At 54.6% G+C, this 21,300-nt stretch overlaps 1 protein-coding gene across 2 annotated transcripts in view; it reads right to left on the bottom strand.

Annotated features, from left to right (window-relative positions):
• The window catches only part of CLIP2 (CAP-GLY domain containing linker protein 2), a 60,907-nt gene extending 55,131 nt beyond the window's left edge, over positions 1-5,776 (bottom strand). For both annotated transcript variants that reach the window (XM_008570781.1, XM_008570782.1), the window contains exon 1: positions 5,653-5,776. In XM_008570781.1, coding sequence (XP_008569003.1) covers positions 5,653-5,776 — 124 coding nt within the window. The remainder of the gene's footprint in view (positions 1-5,652) is intronic.
• Positions 5,777-21,300: the final 15,524 nt, after the last annotated feature.

Below are 21,300 nucleotides of genomic sequence, written 5' to 3'. Positions count from 1 at the left end.
CCCCCCCCCCCCCCCCCCCCCCCCCCCCGGCAGACTCAGCTGGGGAACCCAGGGCAGAGCAACAGAGGGGGCTCACTTACCCTGGAAAGAACAGAGCCAGCTCCCCATAGAGAATCCCCGAGCAGCCAGGCCACCGGGCAGGCAGGCGCTGGCAGCCAGGTCCCGCACCCCGAATCGATGCCGGACAACATCAGGAGCTTTAAGAGGCAGCCCTGCCCCCGCCACCGAGCCACAGAAGAGCTGGGCTTGGCTTCCCTGTCCTGACGCCATTAAAATTTAGGATGTGGTTAGTGGAGAAGAGCTGGAGAACTTGACCTTGAAGGGATGAACACCGCCTGGGGCCAGGGCTTACTGACGGAAGCAAGGGCCGCAAGGGTCCCTCTCCTCCCCAGGTTTGTGCAGCATCTGGGACAAGTCACTTAGGATGGGGATGACCCCAGCTGCCCTCCCAGGGCCAGGGAGGCTCAGGAGGGAGTTGTGGGGTTAGGGGTCAGCTGCTGCACCTGTGGGCCCCACTGGGTGCAAAGGCACCCAAGCTCAGTGAACCAGAATTGAACCACTCTGGGCTCAGTCCTGTGCAAGCCCTCGGTGGGGGCAACATTCAGGAGATGAACCCTGCCCCAAGTGGCCCAGCTCCCTGTCTGAGGGGGAACTCCCACACTCACTTGTCCTCAACCTCCTAGGCCCCCAGCATGAGGCAAGGTTGTCGGAATGTTTGGGGACAGTTGTAACCAACCTAACGGAACAGACAGCTCCTCCTCCCCTGCCCACCTGCCCAGGTGAGCTGAGTGTGGAGAGCTGAGCCTGGTCTGGGGTCCCCCTAGTAGGGGGCAGCGGATGCCAGTGCCTGAGACCACTTTTGACCCAGCCCAATGTAAGCCTCAGTTCCAGCCCTGGCCCTTAACTCTGGGCAACGCGGCTGAGAGCTATAAGCCTCAGTTGTCTCATCTTGAAAATGGAATAGCTACCTCCCTGAGTTGTTAATGTGACAGGAGTGTGATGGATGCCTGCTGCAGAGCCTGCTTGTGACACGGTGTGTGTCAAACACCATCCATCTCAAATGGGACATCTCAAGGGGTGGATCACAGTGCGAGGGATGAGAGGGGCCCTTCAAGGACCTGCCTGCCCTGACCAAGGGACAGGGGCAGAGGGAGCTCGACAGCGGAATGTGGCCTGCCCCTCTTCACTCAGCAACCCCACAAGTCCTCAGACAGGTCACTATGGCCCAGCCCTTCTTTTGGGGGCCAGGAGGGACACCTCATCCACAGCAAGGCCTGTGGCCTGCTCCCACCTGAGCTCGGAACCAGACCTGGGGGAAGGGCTGGGCCTGTCATTCACACCCTGCCTGGGTCCCTTCTCTCCCAGGAAGCAGGGCAGTGTCAGATCCTGCCTGACCACCACAGGCTGCTCCCAACGCAAAGGAAGGGCCACACCCCGGGCTGCCAGCCTGAAGGCCTGAAGCCCTTCTCCTGCCTCAGGCCTAACACACACAGCAAAAGCCCAGGCTGCGGAGCCACACGCCCCACTCCCGATCGGGCCCTGCTCCCGCCCTTGTCCCTTCGCCACACTCCCCTGCCCACTCTAGCTGGCTTTGCAGTCCTCAGACTCCCCAAGCCTCAGGGCCACTGTGACCACTGTTCCCTCTGCCTGGATGCTCCCTCACCGCAGCTGGGTTTGTTCCTGCTGGCCACTCAGCTCTTCACACCAATGTTGCTGCCTAAGCAAGGCCTTCCCTGACACCCAATCTGCAGTGGCCTCCAGTGTGCTCCATCTGCTGGGCTGGGCTGCCCCGAGCACGCTGCTCCAGCCAGGCCTTTGTCTGCAGGTGGCCCCACGCCAGCCTACCGCTCCTGCTCCTACTCTGACCACCTCTCCCTTCCAGCCCTGGGCCACGTCCTGGTGTGAGAGCCCCCTCAAAGTCCCCCTTGTCCCTGCTGCTCCCTGTGTGTCACAGCACTGGGGACTGACAGAGATCCCCCATCATCACAAGGCAGGAGGTGAGGGCATCAGTCCAGGCCCTGTCCCCTGGCCAGATCCTCTGCCCAGGGCTGAGCTCATGCTTTGGGATGCAGCCACTGTCCTGAGTCCTAGAGCAGCCTCCAGCTGATACCCCCTCCCCCACAACCACCGCCAGACCATCCTGAGGTACCCTGATGCCCTTCACACATGATCCCAGCCTCTGATGGGGGGGCCGGGCAACCCCAGCACATCAGAGAACAGATGGCCCGTTCCATGGGTAGGTGAGGGAACCCAAAAGGCCAACAGGAGTAGGGGGACCATTCCCCCTGATGCTTCCATCTGCAGCAGGAACAAAAGCAGCCCTGGGCGATAGAATTCTCCCTTCCCTCTAACTGGGTTTTGCAGCCTCGGCCAACTGCACCAGGCTTACCACCCCTCCCCGGTCTGGGTGTCTGGCTGTGACCTGCAAAGGCAGTAGTGGGTGCCAGTGTGGGAGGGAAGGCACCAGGCCCAGCTGCAGCCTTTTGTGGCCATTGTCCCCAATGCCAGGCACAGGGGTGTGGCTCCCAATCAATGGCGGGGAGGGCACTCACAGAGGGAGTGAGGCCTCCTCTCTCCAGAACAGCCCTGCTGACAGTGCTGTGGCAGCACAGGGAGACGCTTCCCATGGAACACAATAAAACGTGAAAGGTGAGATGCAAACTGGGTACAACCCAGGATTAAACTGTTTAAAACAACAACCTGAGCAATAAGACCAGAAGGAAACATATCACAGTGAAGCTTGTGATCAGGTTAAGTGGTTAAGGGGTAATGGACATCTCTTCTGCTATCATCTTCAAATTTTTCTTTTTTTTTTTTTTCCTTTTTTTGTCTTTTTTCGTGACCGGCAACGAATCGCAACCCTCAGTGTTGCGCCCATACCGGACCAGGACTGGCAACGTGCGCCCGTACCGGACCAGGACTGGCAACAGATCGCAACCCTCAGTGTTGCGCCCGTACCGGACCGGGACCGGCAATGGGATAGCAACCCTCGGGGTTGCACCCGCACCTTGCTCAGCCAGTGAGCGGCCGGTCTGTATGTGGGATCCGAACCCTCGGCGGGAGCGTTGCCGCACTCCCAAGCGGCGCACTGTAGCAATGCGCCACCGGGCCGGCCCCTTCAAATTTTTCTGTACTGAGATTACGAATGGGTGAAAGGAAAAGAAACGAATCTTTAATGAGTTTTGTATCCGCGGGTACATCACATGCATTAACTCACTTGATCTATCAGGGAGATGTTATCCCATTTGTGGCTCAGAGAGGTTAAGTAACTCTCCCAGGGTCACACAGCAGGGGTAGGGGTCAGAGTGGGCAGCAGAACTAGATCAGAGCCAGAATCTGGGCCTCTCTTGATCAGGGAGGGAGCAATGAAGAAAGAACCCAAAAGGTGCCACAGGGCTTTCTCACTGAAGGTCATGCCCCAACCTCAGGGTCAGGCCTGGCTGGTGCCCTTCTCCAGCCACTGGCTACACAACCCCACCCCCACTGGACCAAGCTCAGCCACCTGGTGCTTCTGTCCATGCTCTTCCCCCACTGCCTGCAGGTCCTTCCTCCTCCTCCTCTTCACGCTTACAACCCCCATCCTCAAGGCCAAGCTCATTCAGGCTTCTTCCAGGAAGTCTTCCCTGATAACCCACTCATGAGCCCCTTGGCCTCCCACAGCCTGGCAGTGATCACAGACGCCTTCACCCAGATGACCACATGCCTCCTCATGGGTCCCCCTACTGCCATTCTAACCCTCACAACCCACTCTCCACACGCCAGCACAAGGGACATGAGAAAGGACCCTCCTCTGCTAATGTCCCACAACAACAGCTCTCAGCACACTGACACCCGAAGGCCCTGCCCTTCCGGATCTGCCTCGGCCACCCTCCCCACCTTCTTTTCACACTCCCCTCTGCCCAGACTTGTCTTCTTTCTCCTTCTTAACACACCAAATTCAGTCCTGCCTCAGGGCCTTTGCATCACCTGCGATGCCCCACCCCCACCCCATTTTCTCTTGCCTGGCTTCTTCTCATTGTTAGAATGCCTCCCACGAGTACAGGAGGATTGGCCACCTTGGAAGGGGAGCCTGGGCCTTCAAACGAGGCTGTGCTTGGCAGGGCCTGCCTGTGTAGGTCTGCCAACTGCCCTACCTTTGGCTCTATCTTTCCTTGACCCCTACCCAGGGCCCAGATTGTCCAGTCTGGCTTCTGGCTGTCTTTGGTCTCTCCAAACTTTCATGCCAATCAGATGGCATGAACAGTGGCCTACCTTGCTGGCAGGAGTGTAATCAAAGCAAGGATTTGTGCCCAAAGATGTTTATCACAGCATTATTTATCAAAGTGAAAAATAAGAAACAATCACAATTTCCAACTAAAGAGAATGAGTAAGAAAACGTTTCTAATTCCTTCTACCATACTCCTCTCAGTTTAAAACCCCCCAGCAACTCCCCACTTATTAGGATGAAAATGAAATTCCCCGCACAACCCCGAGCCACCCCCACCCCACCCACCCGCATCTGCCTCTGCCTGGAAGACCCTCCCCTCTTCACTAAGTGAACTGTTCCCCTCCGGACCTTAGCTCCCGAGTCCCCTCTCTAAGGAAGCCTCTGCTGACGTCCCAGACCCAGTCAGGCCCCCGTCATGGGATCCCATCACACTCAGAGTTCCCCTCAGACTGGGAGCCCCATGAGGGCCAGGACCACAGCAGGTTTTACCCAGAGTGAGCTCCAGGAGAGGACTGTGTCAACAAAGCAGGTCCTTCACTTACACTTGTTGAATGAAGAGAATATTTCATAGCCAGTAAAAATGATGGGCGTGTGAAGTTTGTAGTGACATGAAAAAATGCACTGGAACACATTAACTAAAAGGCAAAAAAAAGGTATTCTTTTTCTTTTTTTTTTTGGCAGCCAGGCAGTAAGCGGATCTGAACCCGTGACCCTGATGTTATCAACACCACGCTCTAACCAACCGAGCTAACCGGCCAGCCAAAAAGCATGTTTTCAGGTTGGATATGCAGCATGATTGCAAATAGGCAAGAAAGTAGAAGGATATACAGAAAATAAGAAAAGCTGCCTCCAGTACGGGATATGCACAATTTTACCCCTGCATCAAACTTTCCAAATATTCCACAGTAGCTGGCTTATCTTTATCATCAGAAAAAGCAAATAAATAATAGCTACCCTCTAGCTATTTGCCCTCAGGGCTGGTGCCTCCTGTGAGGTGCCCTCTGCCCCCCCAGGGCAGGGGTCTGTGTAGCACGTAAGGCTGTTGGGAAGATCCATTAGGACAACCTCAGGCCCTGGAAAGGAATGAATGGGGGTGGAGAGGCTGGGGGCGGCTGGCATTGAATTCTGGCTGTGTTCTACTGGCCAAGTGACCTCAGGCGAGGCGCTGGCCTCTCTGGACCTCTACTTCCTCATCTCTAAGTGTGGACAACAGTGGGGACCCCTCCCTGAGTTGGGAGAGCATGAAAAGGGGCAACGCACACTAAGCATGCATTGGAGCCTGTTCAACAGTTAATTTGCAAAGGGATCACAGCCAGACACAAGGAAGAACTTCCAGTGAACCCCTGGCCTCCAGGCTGGTCAAGGTGGCCCATGTTTTTGGGGATCCTCCAGCAAACTGCACCCCCCACGCAGCCCTCTCGCCCTACCACCTTCGGCCCACACACCTTCTTTGGAGCCGGTGGCTGTGGCCACTGCAGAGGCTGAGGCTGAGCCAGTGGACGTCCGGCCCACGGGGCTGGAGTGCTTCCCCCCACGGCCGGGGGGCTTCAGGCCGCTGGGCTTCTGCATGGCTGTGCCACTGGGTGGGTGGACAAGGGTCAGTACAGGTCACGTCCTTCCCACCATCCTCACTCACCTGTGGGCAGAGAACAGGAGAAGTCACATCATAATGTCCCCAGACACCAGAACTTTGGCTAGATCCTCAGTGCATGCCGGTGCTGACACAGCATCTTTACAGGACTCCAACACCTCCTTATCCTGTGAGGCAGGGACTATCATCACCCTCACTTTCTAGATAGGGAGCTGAGGCACAGAGCAGCGGGCCCAGGTTACACGGCATGGCCAGGTGGCGTGCTCTCTCTGGAATCAGGAGCAAATTGGCCTGGGGGTCTGCAGTGAGGGCTGCGTTAACCCCAGCAGCCCTGTGCCAGGGTCAGCACTGCCATCGACAGGCTGAACGTGGCTCTCACCACAGAGCATGGGCTGGTGTGGTTTCTGACACGCACGGGCAACCCCGTAGGTCACTTTCCAGTGGCCCCCTGACCCTGGAGGACTAGCCAGCAACTTCATCCCTCCTGACAAGGCAAAACTTGCCTTGATGGATCAGCTCATGGACCCCCTTGCCACACAGGCCACTTTCTGGCCCTTGGGCTCACCATCCCAGCCCCCGCCCGCTCCAGCCCAGGTATGGGGACAAACACACAGAGAAGCTGACCCTCATTCACTCCCCTCCCTCACCCACATGGGGCCCCTCCCTCAATCCCACACTGGGAAAGACTTGCTGGGCCCCCGCCTGCCTTTCTACCATGACAGCTTTGTGCCTTTAGGACAACACGGAGAAGGGGTGGCACATACCACTTACAGGGGGCCATCTTGGTTACCACATGGGAGGGTGCGCCAGGGACCTCTGCCAATGCAGAGAAACAGAGCTGAGTCCCTGGGTCTGGAGGGCGTGGATCCAGCTGAGCCTGAAGCCAATAGCTTGAGCTCTGCACTTATATCAGCCCACAACTCCCCCCAAAACACATGCACTGTTTGCTCTTTCTCTCTCTCACTCTGTTTTTGTTGCTTAAACCTATTTGAGGGGCGCTGTCATGTGCAACCAAGAGTTCTGACTGACAGAAAAGCCAACCCACAATGCTCATGGCAGGAATGTGCATAGTATCCTCAGAAAGGCCCTCTGGCCAGCAAGATGAGTGAGCAATGCTATCACCTATCCTGGCACAGTTTGGGAAGGACCAGCGGGGCCATCAGCTCTAGGAGCAGAGAAGAATGAGCTTCCCCAAGGCACATGGCACTGGTGCCAACATGCCCAGGTGACACACCCAGGTGAGCCAATGGGAGTATCAGGTGTGCCCGTCAGCCCAGGCCTGGCCCCCAGAGCCTGCCAAATCCAACATTTCAACTCGCTGGTACCCCAGGAATTCTGGGGGCCAGGAGTCACTTGGTCAAGTTTAGGTGTGAGGCTACTCCCTTGCTCCTGGAACTGGCCCTCTGGGTGGCCAATTCACTATGGAACTGGATGGTGGGCTCTGCACATCTCTCTCCATGAGACTGGTTAAGCCGAGCCTGAGGGGAACTGACTGAGCCAGCAAGGGTGAGTGAGGGGGGTTGCTGGTAACAGAGAATGTCCCCCCTTTGGGTGACCAAATGGGCCCCCTGCTGCAGTGGCTTAGCCAGGGGACCCTCTGATCCAGGAAATCCTGAAACCCCATGCACGTGAGGCAGAGGAGAGTGTGTTGCTAGGACTGAAGCAAGGTGCAAGGACCCTGTCCCCTCTCCTCCTCTGTGTCCCTTTCTCTGCCTGAAACCCTCCCACAGAGAAAACAGCTGCAAATCACACCTCTAATAAAGGACGGTATTCAGAAAGAACTCTTACAACTCACTAAACAGAAGACAAACAACCCAATAAAAAAATGAGCAAAAGATTTGAATACACATTTCACCAAAGAAGATATAGACGGCCAATAAGCACACGGAAAAATGATTAACATCATTAGTTATGAGGACATTGCAGATCTAAAGCATGATGAGAAACATGATGACAATTCACACAGATTGGAATGTCTAAAAATGACAAAAACTGACAATATCACGGGCTGATGAGGATATAGAGCAACTGGAACACTCGTTGTCAGTGGAAATGAAAACAATACAACCACTCTGAAAAACAGTCGGGCAGATTCTCAAAAGGTTAAATGTCCACCTACCATACGACCCAACCACTCAAGAGAAGTAAAAGCATATGATACGAAGATCTGTAAACATTCACAGCAGCTTTATTCATAAAAGCCAAAAAGCAGTAAGTCCATCAATGGGTGCAGGTATAAACAAAAGTGGTAATCTACATAGCAGAATACTGCTTGGCAATAATGAGGAACTACTGGTACAGGCCACCGCATGGATGGACCTCAAAATCATTACACTGAGTGGAAGAAACCAGACACAAAAGACCACATATTGCATGATTCCATTCATATGAAATTTCAGAACTATAGACAGATCAGCGGCTGCCTGAACATGGGAGAAGGGACTGAGTGCAAATGGACACAAGAGAACTTTCTAGGTGGTAAAAATGTTCTAAAACTGGACTGTGGCGATGGCCGCATGACTACATTTATACTGAAAGTCATCAAACTGTACACTTAAAATGGGTGAATTTTATGGTATGTAAATTAAACCTCAATTTAAAAAAAATTATATAAAAAATAAAATCTTTAAAGGGTCCCCACCAAAGTTAGTGCAATGGTCTTCAAGGTTCTTCTCATCTCTCTTCTCTTCCCTCCACCACTATGACCCTCCCTGACCCTCCACTCTAGATATACTGGCCTGTGGCCACTCCCGGATCATATTAGGCACCCTGCAGCCTCAGGGCCTTTGCACATGCCTGGAATGCTTTTCCCTCAAATATCTCAAGCTTGCTGCTCACCTCCTTCACTATCCACTCACACGGCCCTTCTATGATTGCAATTCCTACCTGGTTCTCCCCACCCCCTACTCTGCTTTTGCTTTTCTCTACTGCATGAGGATGGGGTCTTGGTTCTACTTGTTTACTGGGGTCCCCTTAGTCCTGACAAGGATGCCTGATGCACACAGGTACTCACGGATCACTGCTGAATGAGTGAATGGCAGCTGTCTGTTGTGAGGAGAGGCCTAGGCCCTCCTGACCTCCTCACGGCCCAGCACTCAGGATGGAGTGGTTCTTGGTGATCAGCCCAGGTGATGTCAGACATCACGGCCTTTCACACAGCCCATGCCCACTAGCCAGTGTGCCCTGTGAGGCAGGGACCAGGCATGATAACCATCTCCCTGGCACTAGCTCCCCAACTGGCCTTGCTGATAATGACCCCAGATGTCCTCACGACACACCTAGTGCTTTCCCACCTCCCAGATGCTGCTTGTGCCTTTTCTCCCACCTGCTTCACTTCACCTACTGAACACCCAGCCCAGTGCCGCCGCCTCCAGGAAGTCTCCCAGCCCTTTGGCCCACAGAGACCGCAGGATCACATGCTGAGCCAAGGAGGAGATGTTCTTGTCTATCTTCATCTTGCCTCCTGGGAGCCAATAGGTAACCTCAGGCAGGGCCTCCAGTGCCGCCGCCTCCAGGAAGTCTCCCAGCCCTGTGGCCCACAGAGACCGCAGGATCACATGCTGAGCCAAGGAGGAGAGAGTACAATGTTCTTGTCTATCTTCATCTTGCCTCCTGGGAGCCAATAGGTAACCTCAGGCAGGGCCTCCATCTCTACTCTCTGAGAATCCAGCCCTAGCATGGTGGCTGGCACTGAGCCTGTGATCCGGAAACTCCATGTGAGAGCACTCCTGTGGTGGCCCAGAGGACAAAGGCCTTCAAGGCCACAGATCCCCAGAGACGCTCCCCCCAGGGAAGGCTCCCATGGTACCCTGCTGACCTCCCAGACCCCAGTGATCCTAGCAGACTCCAGTAGGAAAAACCTGTCATCTGCTAGACTTTGCACGAATGTGGCCTTGTCAGTCGTCACAAGCCCTTGAGGACACCATGGCCATCTGAAAGGGGGAACATCTGAAGCTCAGGGAAATTAGGAGACTCAAGGTCACACATTGCTGAGCAGCTGTGCTGGAATCGCATCCCCACCTGGCCTTTCACTAACTCCCTGCACTGCCCAGCTCAGCCCTGGAATAACAGTTGTGAGACCCTGGCCTCTGGGGACAGTGCCCGCTTGCCACATTGACAAAGAGACCAGAGAGCTGGCAGGAGAGGAGAACCAAGGCAGCATTCAGTCAGCCCCAGCCACCCCTGCTGAGGGCACAGAGAAGGGGAGCCGGCGGGGGAGCAGCCCCCCTGCACCCAAGGAGCGCCCGGAACCAGGGTGAGGAGAGGAGAGTGGTGAACAGGAAGAGGGGGAGGCCAGCCACCCTTCTGTGACTCAGCTGTGCCTGTGGTACAGAGGAAGAGGGGGTTTCTTGGAAAAAGCTGGGCCATGGAGATGAACTGGCCTCTGGGGGAGGCAGGGAAGGGGTGGAGTTAAGTCCTGTGCAGCCAGAGGTCCGAGCCGCAGACCTGCAACATGTGGCCCTGCCACAGCCTCGGTTTTGTCACCTGTGAAATGGGGTACACATTTTGCTGCCTCATGGGAGTGCTGACGCCCCTGCCTCCATCATGGCCTCTGGGGCCCGGGGCCCAGAGGAGGCAGGCAGCACTCCCAACAGACATTGATGGCCATTTACAAGACAAGCCTGGCTGCACTGCAGGGTGTGCATTTCAGCTGCCTGGGGGTGGCAGGCCGGGGTTTCAGTGGGACGAGGCCCAGGGACTCTGTCCATCAGCAGCCCCGACAGAAGAGGGGAAAGTGCCAAGTATGCACTGGAAAGCCCACTCTGTCTGGCCAGTGTCGCCCGAGGGTGAGGGAGGTGGGCACCAGGAAGGGCTCCGGAGCAGATGCGCCTGCTGAGGCCTGGCCACGGCCCACCTGGGTGCTCCTGCTGGGAGGGGTGGGCACTGTGGCAGTGGGGACGCTGCTGCTGGCTGAGGCTGGGCTGTGCCCACACCTCCCTGATGCCTGCTCTCCCAGGGCCATCCGCACAGTCCTGGCCGTCAAGGTGCCCGTGCCCCTGTCTCCCGAGCTGTGTGTGACTGCGTGCAGGGCCTGGTGAGGCACCCAAGGTGGACTTGGTGCCACCCTGACAACAACAGCATCAGAGGGCAACAGCTCTGCACCAGGGAGCCCGGGGTAGAGGGTCTGGGGCCCTGCAGGGGACACTGGGGAAGGCACAGACCATGCTCTGCCAGTTCAAGCAAACAGCCCAGGATCTAGTGTGGATGAAATGGGATGGGGGTGGGGCATCCAGAGACTGGGAGGGACAAGCAGAGGTTTTTCCGGCCACACCCAGGCACCAGGCTGAAGGGAGAGGAGCCAGGAAGGACTTCAGTGAGGGGTCTGACACAACTGGACGTGCACGTAAGCAAAGCTGCTCTTGGGGCTGATGAGGACAATGAACTGGGGAGGTGGAGGGTGCTAGGGACAGGGAGGCTGTCTGGGGACTGTTGTGACAGAGGAGCAACAATGAGGCCTGAACTGGGTCAGAGGCAGGGCTGAAGAGACAGAGAGGCGAGAGATACTGAGTGGGACTTGGTGGCAAACAGGACAGAGGGGTGTTCATCCCTGGAACTTGTGAACACATCATGTTATATGGCAAGGGGAAATTAAGATTGCTAATAAGGTAACTGGATTACCTGGGTGGACCCGATGACACTGTATGGTCCTTATGAACGGAAGAGGAAGGCAGGAGAAGGAGAACAGGAGATGGCAGTATGGGAAGAACTCGATCCCAATGTTGGCTTTGAAGATGGAGGAAGGGGCCATGAGCCAAGGGGGTGGGGGGGGCAGGGAGGACCTCCAGAAGATGGAAAAGGCTAAGAGACAGATTCTTCCCTCAAGCCTCCAGAAGGAACACAGCCCTGCGGACACCTTGATATTAGCCTAGTGAAAGCCATTTCAGACTTCTGACCTCCAGAATTGTAAATTACTGGGGATAACGGATTTGTGCAGTCTTCAGCCACTCGGTTGGGGTAATTTGTTATAGCAGCAGTAAGAAATGAATGCACTTACTTCACACCACATACAAAGTCAATTCCAGACAGACGGCAGATCTAAATGTGAAGGTAAAACAACAGTGTTTAGAAGAACACTTAGAAGATCTTCATAACACTGGAGCAGGTGAAAGTCTTCAAAAAGGACACAGAAAGTGCTAAAAATAAGGGAAGAAACAGATAAATGGGACAACATTAAGATTACGAGCTTCTGTGTATCAAATGACACCACTGAGAGAGACAGAGAATGAAAGGACAAGCTACACTTGCTATTCCTATATTCTACAAAGGGTTCATATTCAGAGTATACAAAGAACTCTAACAAATCAGGAAAAGTCAGAAAAAGATGAACAAGCACTTCACAAGAAGAGGATATTCAAAGACCAATAAAGTAAACTATGGAAAGATTCAACTTCATTAGTCACCATGGTAACATCCACCAGAATGGATAAAACGAGAAAGACTGACCATAGCAAGTGTTGGTGAGGATGTGGACCATCCAGAATGTTCACGCTCTGCTGGTAGGAGTGGAAATTAGTTTTAGCAATTTGGAAAACAGTTTGGTGCTCCATACTAAAGCTGGACATACATAACTCTATGTCCTGGCAATTCCACCCCCAGGTATACTCCCAACAGAAATGTGTACATAAACGCACCAAAAGGTATATACCATTCCTAATAATCCCAAACTGGAAGCAACTCAATTATCCATCATCATCAGAGTGAGTGATTAGCTGGCCAGTTAGCTCAGTGGGTTAGAGCACAGATAATGGTCAGCTGCAAAAAAATAAATAAATAAATAAAAGAGCAAATAAGTTGTAGACTGTTCACACAATGGAATAACATACAGCAATGAGAACCACCTACAACTACATGCAACAATGTATATTAACCTTGCAATTATTCATAATAGAGAACAAAAGAGGCCAGATATAAAGAAGTGCCCAGACTAGGAGGGTTTGCTTCTATTTAAAGTGAAGTTCAAAGCTCGGAAATTCACTGATAGTGTCAGGAACCAGGGAAGGAGTTACCTTGGGTTAGCGGTATCAACTGGAAGGAAAAAATCAGCTTCTGGGCAGCTAGTGTGTCTGATTCTTGATTTAGGTGCTTGTTACACACGCATTTCAGTTTGAGATTTCAAGAGCTGTACACTTGTGATATGTGCACTTTTCTGTATGGCTGATGTTCTTCCATAAAAAGTTTTTTTTTTTCCTTTTTGTCTTTTTTACTGACCGGTAACGGGATCGCAACCCTCGGTGTCGCGCCTGTACTGGGGACCGGCAACGGAATCACAACCCTCGGTGCTGAGCCCGCACCGCGCTCAGCCAGTGAGCGGGAACCGGTCTCCACATGGGATCCGAACCCTCGGTGGGAGCGCTGCCGCACTACCAAGCGGCGCACTCTCCAGTGCGCCACTGGGCCGGCCCTTCCATAAAAAGTTTTTAAATGAACTGGGCTAGGGGTGGGTGATGGCAGGAGAGGAGAAAGCAGGGAAAACCCAGATCGCTATCCCAGGGGTCATCCCTGTGGCTGTGGCACCCTCCCATCAGACTGCCCCCAGCCAGTGACCCCTAACCCTGTGATGTACTGGAACACGTCTCCCCCCATGGTTCTGTGAGCTCCCCGTGGACAGGCCCAAGCCCACTGGAGTTCAAGCACCCAGAGCCCAGCATACGGTGGTACTGTGCTGAAAGTACAACCTCTCTGCACCGACCTGCTTCCTTAAAGGTCCTGAGTCCAAAAGCCCAGTGTCCTCTCTCACTTCCCAGCCTTCCCCTGCAGGCACAGGGCGAGGAGGCGGCTGAACCCGCTGCAGTTCTGTCCTGGCCCCTGAGTGGCATGAGAGGCCCCAGCCAGAGGCGGGCAGGCAGCAGGCCATGGCACCATCTATACCTCTGAAAGGTGGCCCAGTGCTGCTGGGGTGGAAGGCAGAACTTGGTAGACCCAGGAGTGAGGTCAGTCACTAACAAGCCCTCAAAATCAGCCTTTTCTTCTTTTACTTCCAGAAAGGGCAACCCCATTGGAGCCATCAAATTCCAGCTGAATGCCCCAGACAGGGACCCACACCGTCACAGCTGGCACACCACCAGGCCTCTGCACACGCTGTGCCCTCTGCCTAGAATGCACTCCCTCTCATCCACCAGCAAACTCCCTCACCTCTCACTGAGAGCAGCTTTATGAGGGCAGGGTCTCTGCACATCTTGTTCATTGCTGGGCTACTGGTACCTAGGACAGCGCCTGGCACATGATAGACAGGAGCTCCTGTGCCACCCTCACCCTCCTCACATTGAGTGGGGTGCCCACAGCAGCTTGCTCACACCCTATCCTGCTTGAAGCTGTCTCTGGGAAGGACAAAGAGAAGCAACTCAACCTTCCCACTGACTCACATCCTACTGGAAACCCCAGGCCCGAGCACACAGCAGCAGGCAGTGGGCCCCATACCATCATGGAGAGGACCGAGCAGGGACTGAGCCTCCTCTCAGAGGGGACTCCTGCTCAGCTGGCATGGCTGCCCTGAGAGCCTCTCCTGAGCTCACACCATGACTCTGAGGCTGCACAGAAGCATTTCCCTGGGGCCCAGGCACAAGCTTACCCACGACACCAAGCCAGGAGCCCACCGACCTGGGTCTAAGAGGTGACCCACAACTTACTAGCAAGTAACTGGACACAAGGGGACCTGCAAGTGGACAAACATTGGTTTTAGGGACTGTTTGAGTTTTCTAGGGCTGCCCTAACAAAATACCAGGACTGGGTGGCTTAAACAACAGAACTTAATTTTCTCACAGTTCTGGAGGCTGGAAGTCTGACATCAAGGAGTCAGCAGGGTTGGTTTCTTCTGAAGCCTCTCTCCTTGGCTTGCAGATGGCCATCATCTCCATGTGTCCTCACAAGGTTGTCCCCTGTACATGTCTGTGTCCAAATATCCTCTTCTTACAAGGACACTACCATCTTGGATTAGGGACCACCCCAATGACTTCATTTGAACTAGATTACCTCTGTGAAGACCCTCCCTTTAAATAAGGTCACTTCTTTAACACTGGGGGTTAGAAGTTGAATATATGCATTTTAGGAGGACACAATTCAACCCATAACAGATACCCCCAAAATGTTAGATATTACAATGGTGTGTGGCCCTAGAAAAACCATAGCACATTAAGTAGATATACAGTACCTCTGTAGTATGAAAATGTCATGAGGGGCTGGCAATTTGGAAAAAAATGTCTAGGAAGGGCTAGAGGGGGTAGAGGTGATAATGAAAAAAAACTGAGAACCACTGCTGGGGACAAGCACTGTACTCTCTGGCCTCCCCGTACTCATCCACGACACGAGTTGACAATGGAACCCCTTCACTCTGGGACTGTAAGGTTTCAATGAGATTCTGTCTAAAATGCTCCCAGCACAGTGCCTGGCACAGAACAATAGCCCCAGCCCCACCATGGAGCAACTATATTACTGTCAATAACAACATTAGCTGGGAGCTCCTGAGTACTCCAGACCCTCTCCTACAGCAGCTCCCCTCAGGGGAAGGGTGATCCATGTCCACACCACTCTCTGCTCTAGACAGAAGGTATTCTATGCGGGGTTGGAGGAGAGCATTTGCTTCTTCACTGTGCTTGACTCAAAACCTGCGTGAGTATACTTGGTGTTGGGGGTTTGGGGCTGCATGGGACCCCCTCCTCTATTGAGCTGCTCCAGTCTGTGGGGGCCACAGACCTGTAACAATTGTTCGGCTCCAAGCACCATTTTAAGCACTTTATAAATATTAACTCATTTAATCTTTACAACAGCCCTACAAAGAAGATACTATTATAAGTTCCACTTTACCAGTGGGGAAACTGAGGCACAGAGAAGCCAAGTCGCTTGTCCAAGGTTACAAAGCTAATCAATGGCAGAGCTGGGATTCGAACTCAGGCCCTCTGGCCATAGAGTGTGTGCTTTTAACTGCTTCTCTTGACTTCCTCAAAACCAAGACCAACTCTCCTCCAGGCACCCAGGTTGGGGGTAACTAGGGCAGACATTTAGACAGGAGGCCTCAGAGCCTAAGCCACAGTCTGCAGCACCTTTGCCAGCTGACCCCAGCCCTCACCTGCCTCAGGCTTGGTCTCCTGGGCACACTTCCACCCTGCACTCCAACCTCCCTGAACAATTCCTTGCTCCTGAAGATATCCCTCCCCATCCCCGTTCTGCTGGGAGTGTCTTCTCCACTCTTCTATCCCTTTTCAAACTCCCTCTCAAAGCTCTGTAAGACTCAAGAGGTGTTGCCTGCTGCCTCTGCTTCTCCCCAGAACCGTGCACACCTCTGTATCCCAGCCCTCCACCTCCATGAGTGTGGGGCTGCAAATGCCCCCTCCAGAGATGGGCTTCTCCAGGCAGAGACCAGCCTCGCTCCTGATTGCAGCTTCCCACCCAGCCCTGGAGACCTCCATGGAGGGGGCTGGCTATGCAGCATCAGCCCCAGCTCTTGGCTCCTTGCAGTGACCAGCAAGGACCTTCCAGGAGGATTAGAGGGATCAGAAGGCAGCTGCCATCTGTCTGTCCCTCCTTCCCTCTTCATTCTAGACATCCACGGGGGCCATACCCCAGGACCACAGTGTTCATCCCTCCCTGGAGTCCCTCACTCCAGTATTAATATTACATGTGGCAGGGCTTGCACGAAACGATGTAACATTATAAAGCCACCCCAAACTCCTATTTCCTCCTCAGATCTGGCTGCTAGAAAGCTCAGAGTCAAATTATCTCCGACAGGCGTGCAGAAGTTTCCTCCAGCCTCATTTGATTTTTGCTACGCACGAAACGATGTAACATTATAAAGCCACCCCAAACTCCTATTTCCTCCTCAGATCTGGCTGCTAGAAAGCTCGGAGTCAAATTATCTCCGACAGGCGTGCAGAAGTTTCCTCCAGCCTCATTTGATTTTTGCTACCCCAGGTTTCCTCCTGCCCCAGTTTTCTCATTTATTTTTAATCTTGTTATAATCTGCGTTTATCTTTGTAAATCACCGCCAAGTCCTTTCTGGAATCAGACGAAGAACACTTAAAATCCTTTCAGATGTCTTCCCTCCCCTCTTCCAGGGCCCCTGGTCAGAAAGAAGCTGAATGTGAGCTGAGGGAACGAACGGACAGAGTTGCACAGTGAATAGTCTACAGTAGAAAAAGCAACAGCCTGAGCGGGAGCAGAAGGGTACGAGGTGGTCAAAGATCCACAGACACCAAACGTCACTCTTCCCTCACGAAGTGAGTCCACCCTTGCAGGATCTGACAACCAGATGCCCATCTTCACACCCGACTTAGGAGAATGGTGGGTGCCACACTGAGCTCCCAGCTGGATGCTCTACTGCCTGCTCCCCAAACTTCTCCCCTACTTTCCCCCCTTTGCACCTATCAGGAGTGTCTTCCCCCGCCCATCCTTCAAGACACAGCCCTAGTCCTCCTCCCCCAGGAAGCCCCAGACCACCCCTCCCACCCACTGCCACGCCTTCAGGAGTAGCCCTCAGAACGACCTGCAACCACTGCCCAGGCAATGACCCCACTAGGCGTGAAGTATCTGGCCTTAAAATGCTTCTGAAAGGTGCTAACATTTTTTACATTTTCAGGAAGAGGGCTGGTGTCTTCCCAATTCAATAAAAGCTTCTTTAGCTCAATGATTCATGCTGGGGTGTGGGCAAGGGCTGGGGCACCCCAGAATGGAGCCGGGGGTAGAACCAGCCAGGCTGGGCTGCAGGCAGGAGCAGACCAGCCCTGGACACTCACAGGGATCGCCTCCAGGGAGTGGGGGGAGGCTGGAAAACCAGGCCCTCTTCCTGAGCCTCAGCTTCTGCCCTCTGGCAAGAAGGGCAAAGAGGGAAGGGGATCAGGAGTGGGAGTCTTCCTGGGCTTCAGCTAGAGTCACAGGTATGATTCCAATCATGGAGCAAGAGGCGCTCAGTCAAGACGGAAGCCATTAGGAGACAAGGTCCTAAATTTATGCCTTGTTAATAAAAACCACCTGGCCTGTTCTGCTTTCTATTCAGAAGGGAAACATTTCATTAACATCCTGTAGCATTTCCTCTGAAAACATGAGTTTTGTATTACTGTTTCTGTTGTGACGACCCTGGCTGTACAGCCCAGAGAGAAGGGAGTGTGTGTGGGACCGGCTGGGGTGGGAGGGGGGCTCGGGTCCCATGCTGGCGATCGGACCCCCAGTCCCCTGGTCCTGAAGGGAGAGAGACTCCCCTTGTCCCCAGGCCAGGCCCGGGGGAGGCCAGTGGTCGGCAGCCCAGCCATCCCCACACCAGCAAGATCAGCACACCACATTTATTGCAACGAATTATGCTGCTAAGTGGTGGAGACCCATATGCTGTACCCTGTGGCACAATGCTTAATTGACCATGGTCTGCCTCCCCATCCGACCACGAGTGCCTGTGCTCCGCGATGCCTGATTTGCTGGTCTTCACCCAGCACACACCATGCGTTACAAATGCCGCCGACTCATGATACCAGCTGTGCCTGCACTGTCTCCCACCCCCAGCCCCAGCGACCATGCGGCCTGCCCCCACGGGCTGGACAGAGAGGGGTGGGCTCCCTCATTCAGCCTGGACCAGTCTTTCTGGCACCCCGAGAGGAGGGGAGCACCACCAGGAGGTCAAGCTGAAGCCACCATTCAGGGCAGCCACACTGGGCCAGAGAGAGCTAGCCTGTAGGGAAAGGCTAAGAAAATGAAACCACAGTCCAGAGAGAGGGAAGCCGGAGGAGGGGCTGCGTGCCAGCTTCCTGGGTCCTGCAGGGCCGGGCGGTCTGCGAGTGTTTGCTGCACAGGTTCATGATCCCTACTTTTAAATCCCCTTGCACCTAACCTAATTGGAGGAGGTTCCTGTTCCTGCTACAAAATAATCCCAAAGACATGGAATCAGAGGGCACAGCCCCACCCCCCAAAGCCAGCCCTGTTCATCAAACCATGCCCACCACTCACAGCCCATAAACGGGGTGTAGGGGAGGCAAGCCTGGGTCTGGTGTGCATGGGAGGGCCCCCATGAGAAGGCAAGGCACAGCCCACTGGGGATGGCCGTAAACACCAGCTAGTGTGTTTGGACTTGTACCTGAGCAAATGGGGTGGAGGTGTCTGAGCAAGGCGTGACCAGAATTGTGCTTTGGGGAAATGGATCTGGGAGGTGGGGAGAATGGCACGGAGGAAGAGGGCGTGCCTCCCAGGCACACAGTAGGTGCTTAACAAACGCGTGAAAGGCAAATGGAGCAACCTCTCTGTGCCACAATGTCCTCATCAGTAAAATGTAGGCGGCATAATTAAAATATCCACAAACGAATGCATACATTTAAAGAGTTTGGAACCATTCGCGACATAGAGTATGCACTGAATATACACTAATTTTTTTTTAAAAAAACCTGCACAAAGACTGAAATTCTCCCAAGAACCACGGGGTAGGAAACCAGAGGGTCTGGCATAATTAAAATATCCACAAACGAATCCATACATTTAAAGAGTTTGGAACCATTCCCGACATAGAGTATGCACTGAATATACACTAATTTTTTTTAAAAAAAACCTGCACAAAGACTGAAATTCTCCCAAGAACCACGGGGTAGGAAACCAGAGGGTCCCGAAGGCAGCTTCCCTCCCCTGGGAAAGGAAGCAGAAGTAGAGCAGGTGGCGTCAAGAGAGCAGGGCCAACTGTTGGGGTGGGGGTCAGAGAGGGGAGGCCAGGAGGGAAATGGGGGACACTGTGGCCAGGCCTGCTAGGTGGGAGCAGGTGGCCTTTCCATCACCTAGGGAGGCAGGAACAGCAGGACCTGGGGCACAGCTAACACCCAAAGGTGGATAAGCAGCCTGAGAAGATGAGCCTCCTGTCACCCAACGTGTGTGAATGGAGGCTGGAGGGCCACTCAGTGTGGCAGCAACAACAAACACTTACAGAACACCTACTCTGTCACAGGGCACACAATTCTCTCAACAACCCTAACAGGCAGACACCGTAAGTATCCCAATCTTATAGGTGGGGAAATCAAGGCAGAGAGGGGTGCAGTGGCCACACAGCTGGTAAGTGGCAGAGCTGGCATTTGAACCCAGGCTGGCAGGCTTCAGCTTCCAAACTGCTAATCGACAAGTGGACAGCAGATGCTAGAAAGGGAGCAGTGCCCCTCTCGGTGGATCTCCCCTCTAAGGCTCGAGGTGCCGAATTCCAGGCACCACCTTCCCAGCCTGCTGAGTGCCAAGTGCCTGGGCTTACAGGTGCATAGAGGCATGTGCAGAGGCTCCTCTCAAACCCCCTCCACCTGGCTCTTCTGCCTTTGGAGCCCCTCTCCATCTCCTTCCCCCTCCCCTGTCCTGGAGCCCAACACCCATGCACCCTGTGCTCAGGGGCACCTACCATTTGCAGGAGAGTACCTGCACATGGTATTCACCTGGGAAGGTAGGAGGGACAGAACAATCCCTTCCCTCAGCAGGACTTCCCCTGCCTTAAACCCTGCACCCTAGCCACCTAAATCCTTTGCTGCCCCTCTAACCCAACAGGCCTCTTGCCTCCTTTCCCAGCTCCAAACCCCTGCCCACCCTCTCTCTCCTGCATGAAGCCACCTTCAGCATCCTGGCAGCAATCTGCACGGCACTCTGTCCCGATTCCTGGTCTGCCCAATCCTCCAGGGGTGCCTCCTCTATGCCCCCAGCTGCCCACCATGCACTCAGCAAGTGCTGCTGGGCTTTGCTCCTTGGGGACAGCAAGGCTCCGGTCCTGTTTACCTGCCAGTTCCTGGCAGTGCCTGTCCAGGTGACCGTGGCTAGATGAATGAAGGGCTCATTGTTTACATTTACAACGGAAAGGAGAAGGACCTCTAGCACACACGAGGTGAGGCAGCCCCACGTGGTGCTCCTTGCACCCTCCTCCTCTGCCCACAGCCCTAGGCCAGCCCCATCCCCACCAGCCTCCCTCCAGCGTCTTACAAGATTGAGGGCAGCCCCCCTCATCCCAGATTCCTACCTCTCACCCAGAAGGGACAGGAGAGGTCTCAAAGGTTGGGAGACGCACCGGCTGGGTGTGTGACTCCCTCCAAGGTGCCCCCTCCGCCCGTCCTTCCCAGGGTGGAGCTGGGGCCTGCGTGGCAGTGCCCAGTGAGCACCACCCGGCCCAGGCGCCGCCTGAAGGGTCCAAACGGGCGGGCCCTGAAGGCTCGACCAAGCATCCTCCGCGGCCGCCGCCCCTCCCTAGGGGGAGGGCAGAAAATCTGCTGCCTCACCAGCCACCAGCGCCAGCGTGGGGGGGGCACCCCCTGCGGGAAGCCGCCCGCCCCAGTCTCCCCCGACCCCTCCTCAGCCATGCACTTCGACCAAGTTTTGCAAACGGCATCGGCCAAGCGACCACAGCCGGCGGGCGGGAGCTCCGTGTGCTCCCAGACCCCGGGTCTGAAGATGGGGGTTTTATGGCCGCGCCCACCAGGCTGTGCCCCCGGACCTGTGAGCCCAGAGAGCCCTGCGGCGCGTCCAGCCGCCTGGCGCTGCCCCTGGGAGGGGGACGGGCGGTCCCCCAGCAGACGGGCCG

This window comes from Galeopterus variegatus, unplaced genomic scaffold (genome assembly GCF_000696425.1).
Source record: "Galeopterus variegatus unplaced genomic scaffold, G_variegatus-3.0.2 Scaffold631, whole genome shotgun sequence".
NCBI lineage: Eukaryota > Metazoa > Chordata > Mammalia > Dermoptera > Cynocephalidae > Galeopterus > Galeopterus variegatus.
This window is presented reverse-complemented; position numbering and strand designations above follow the sequence as displayed.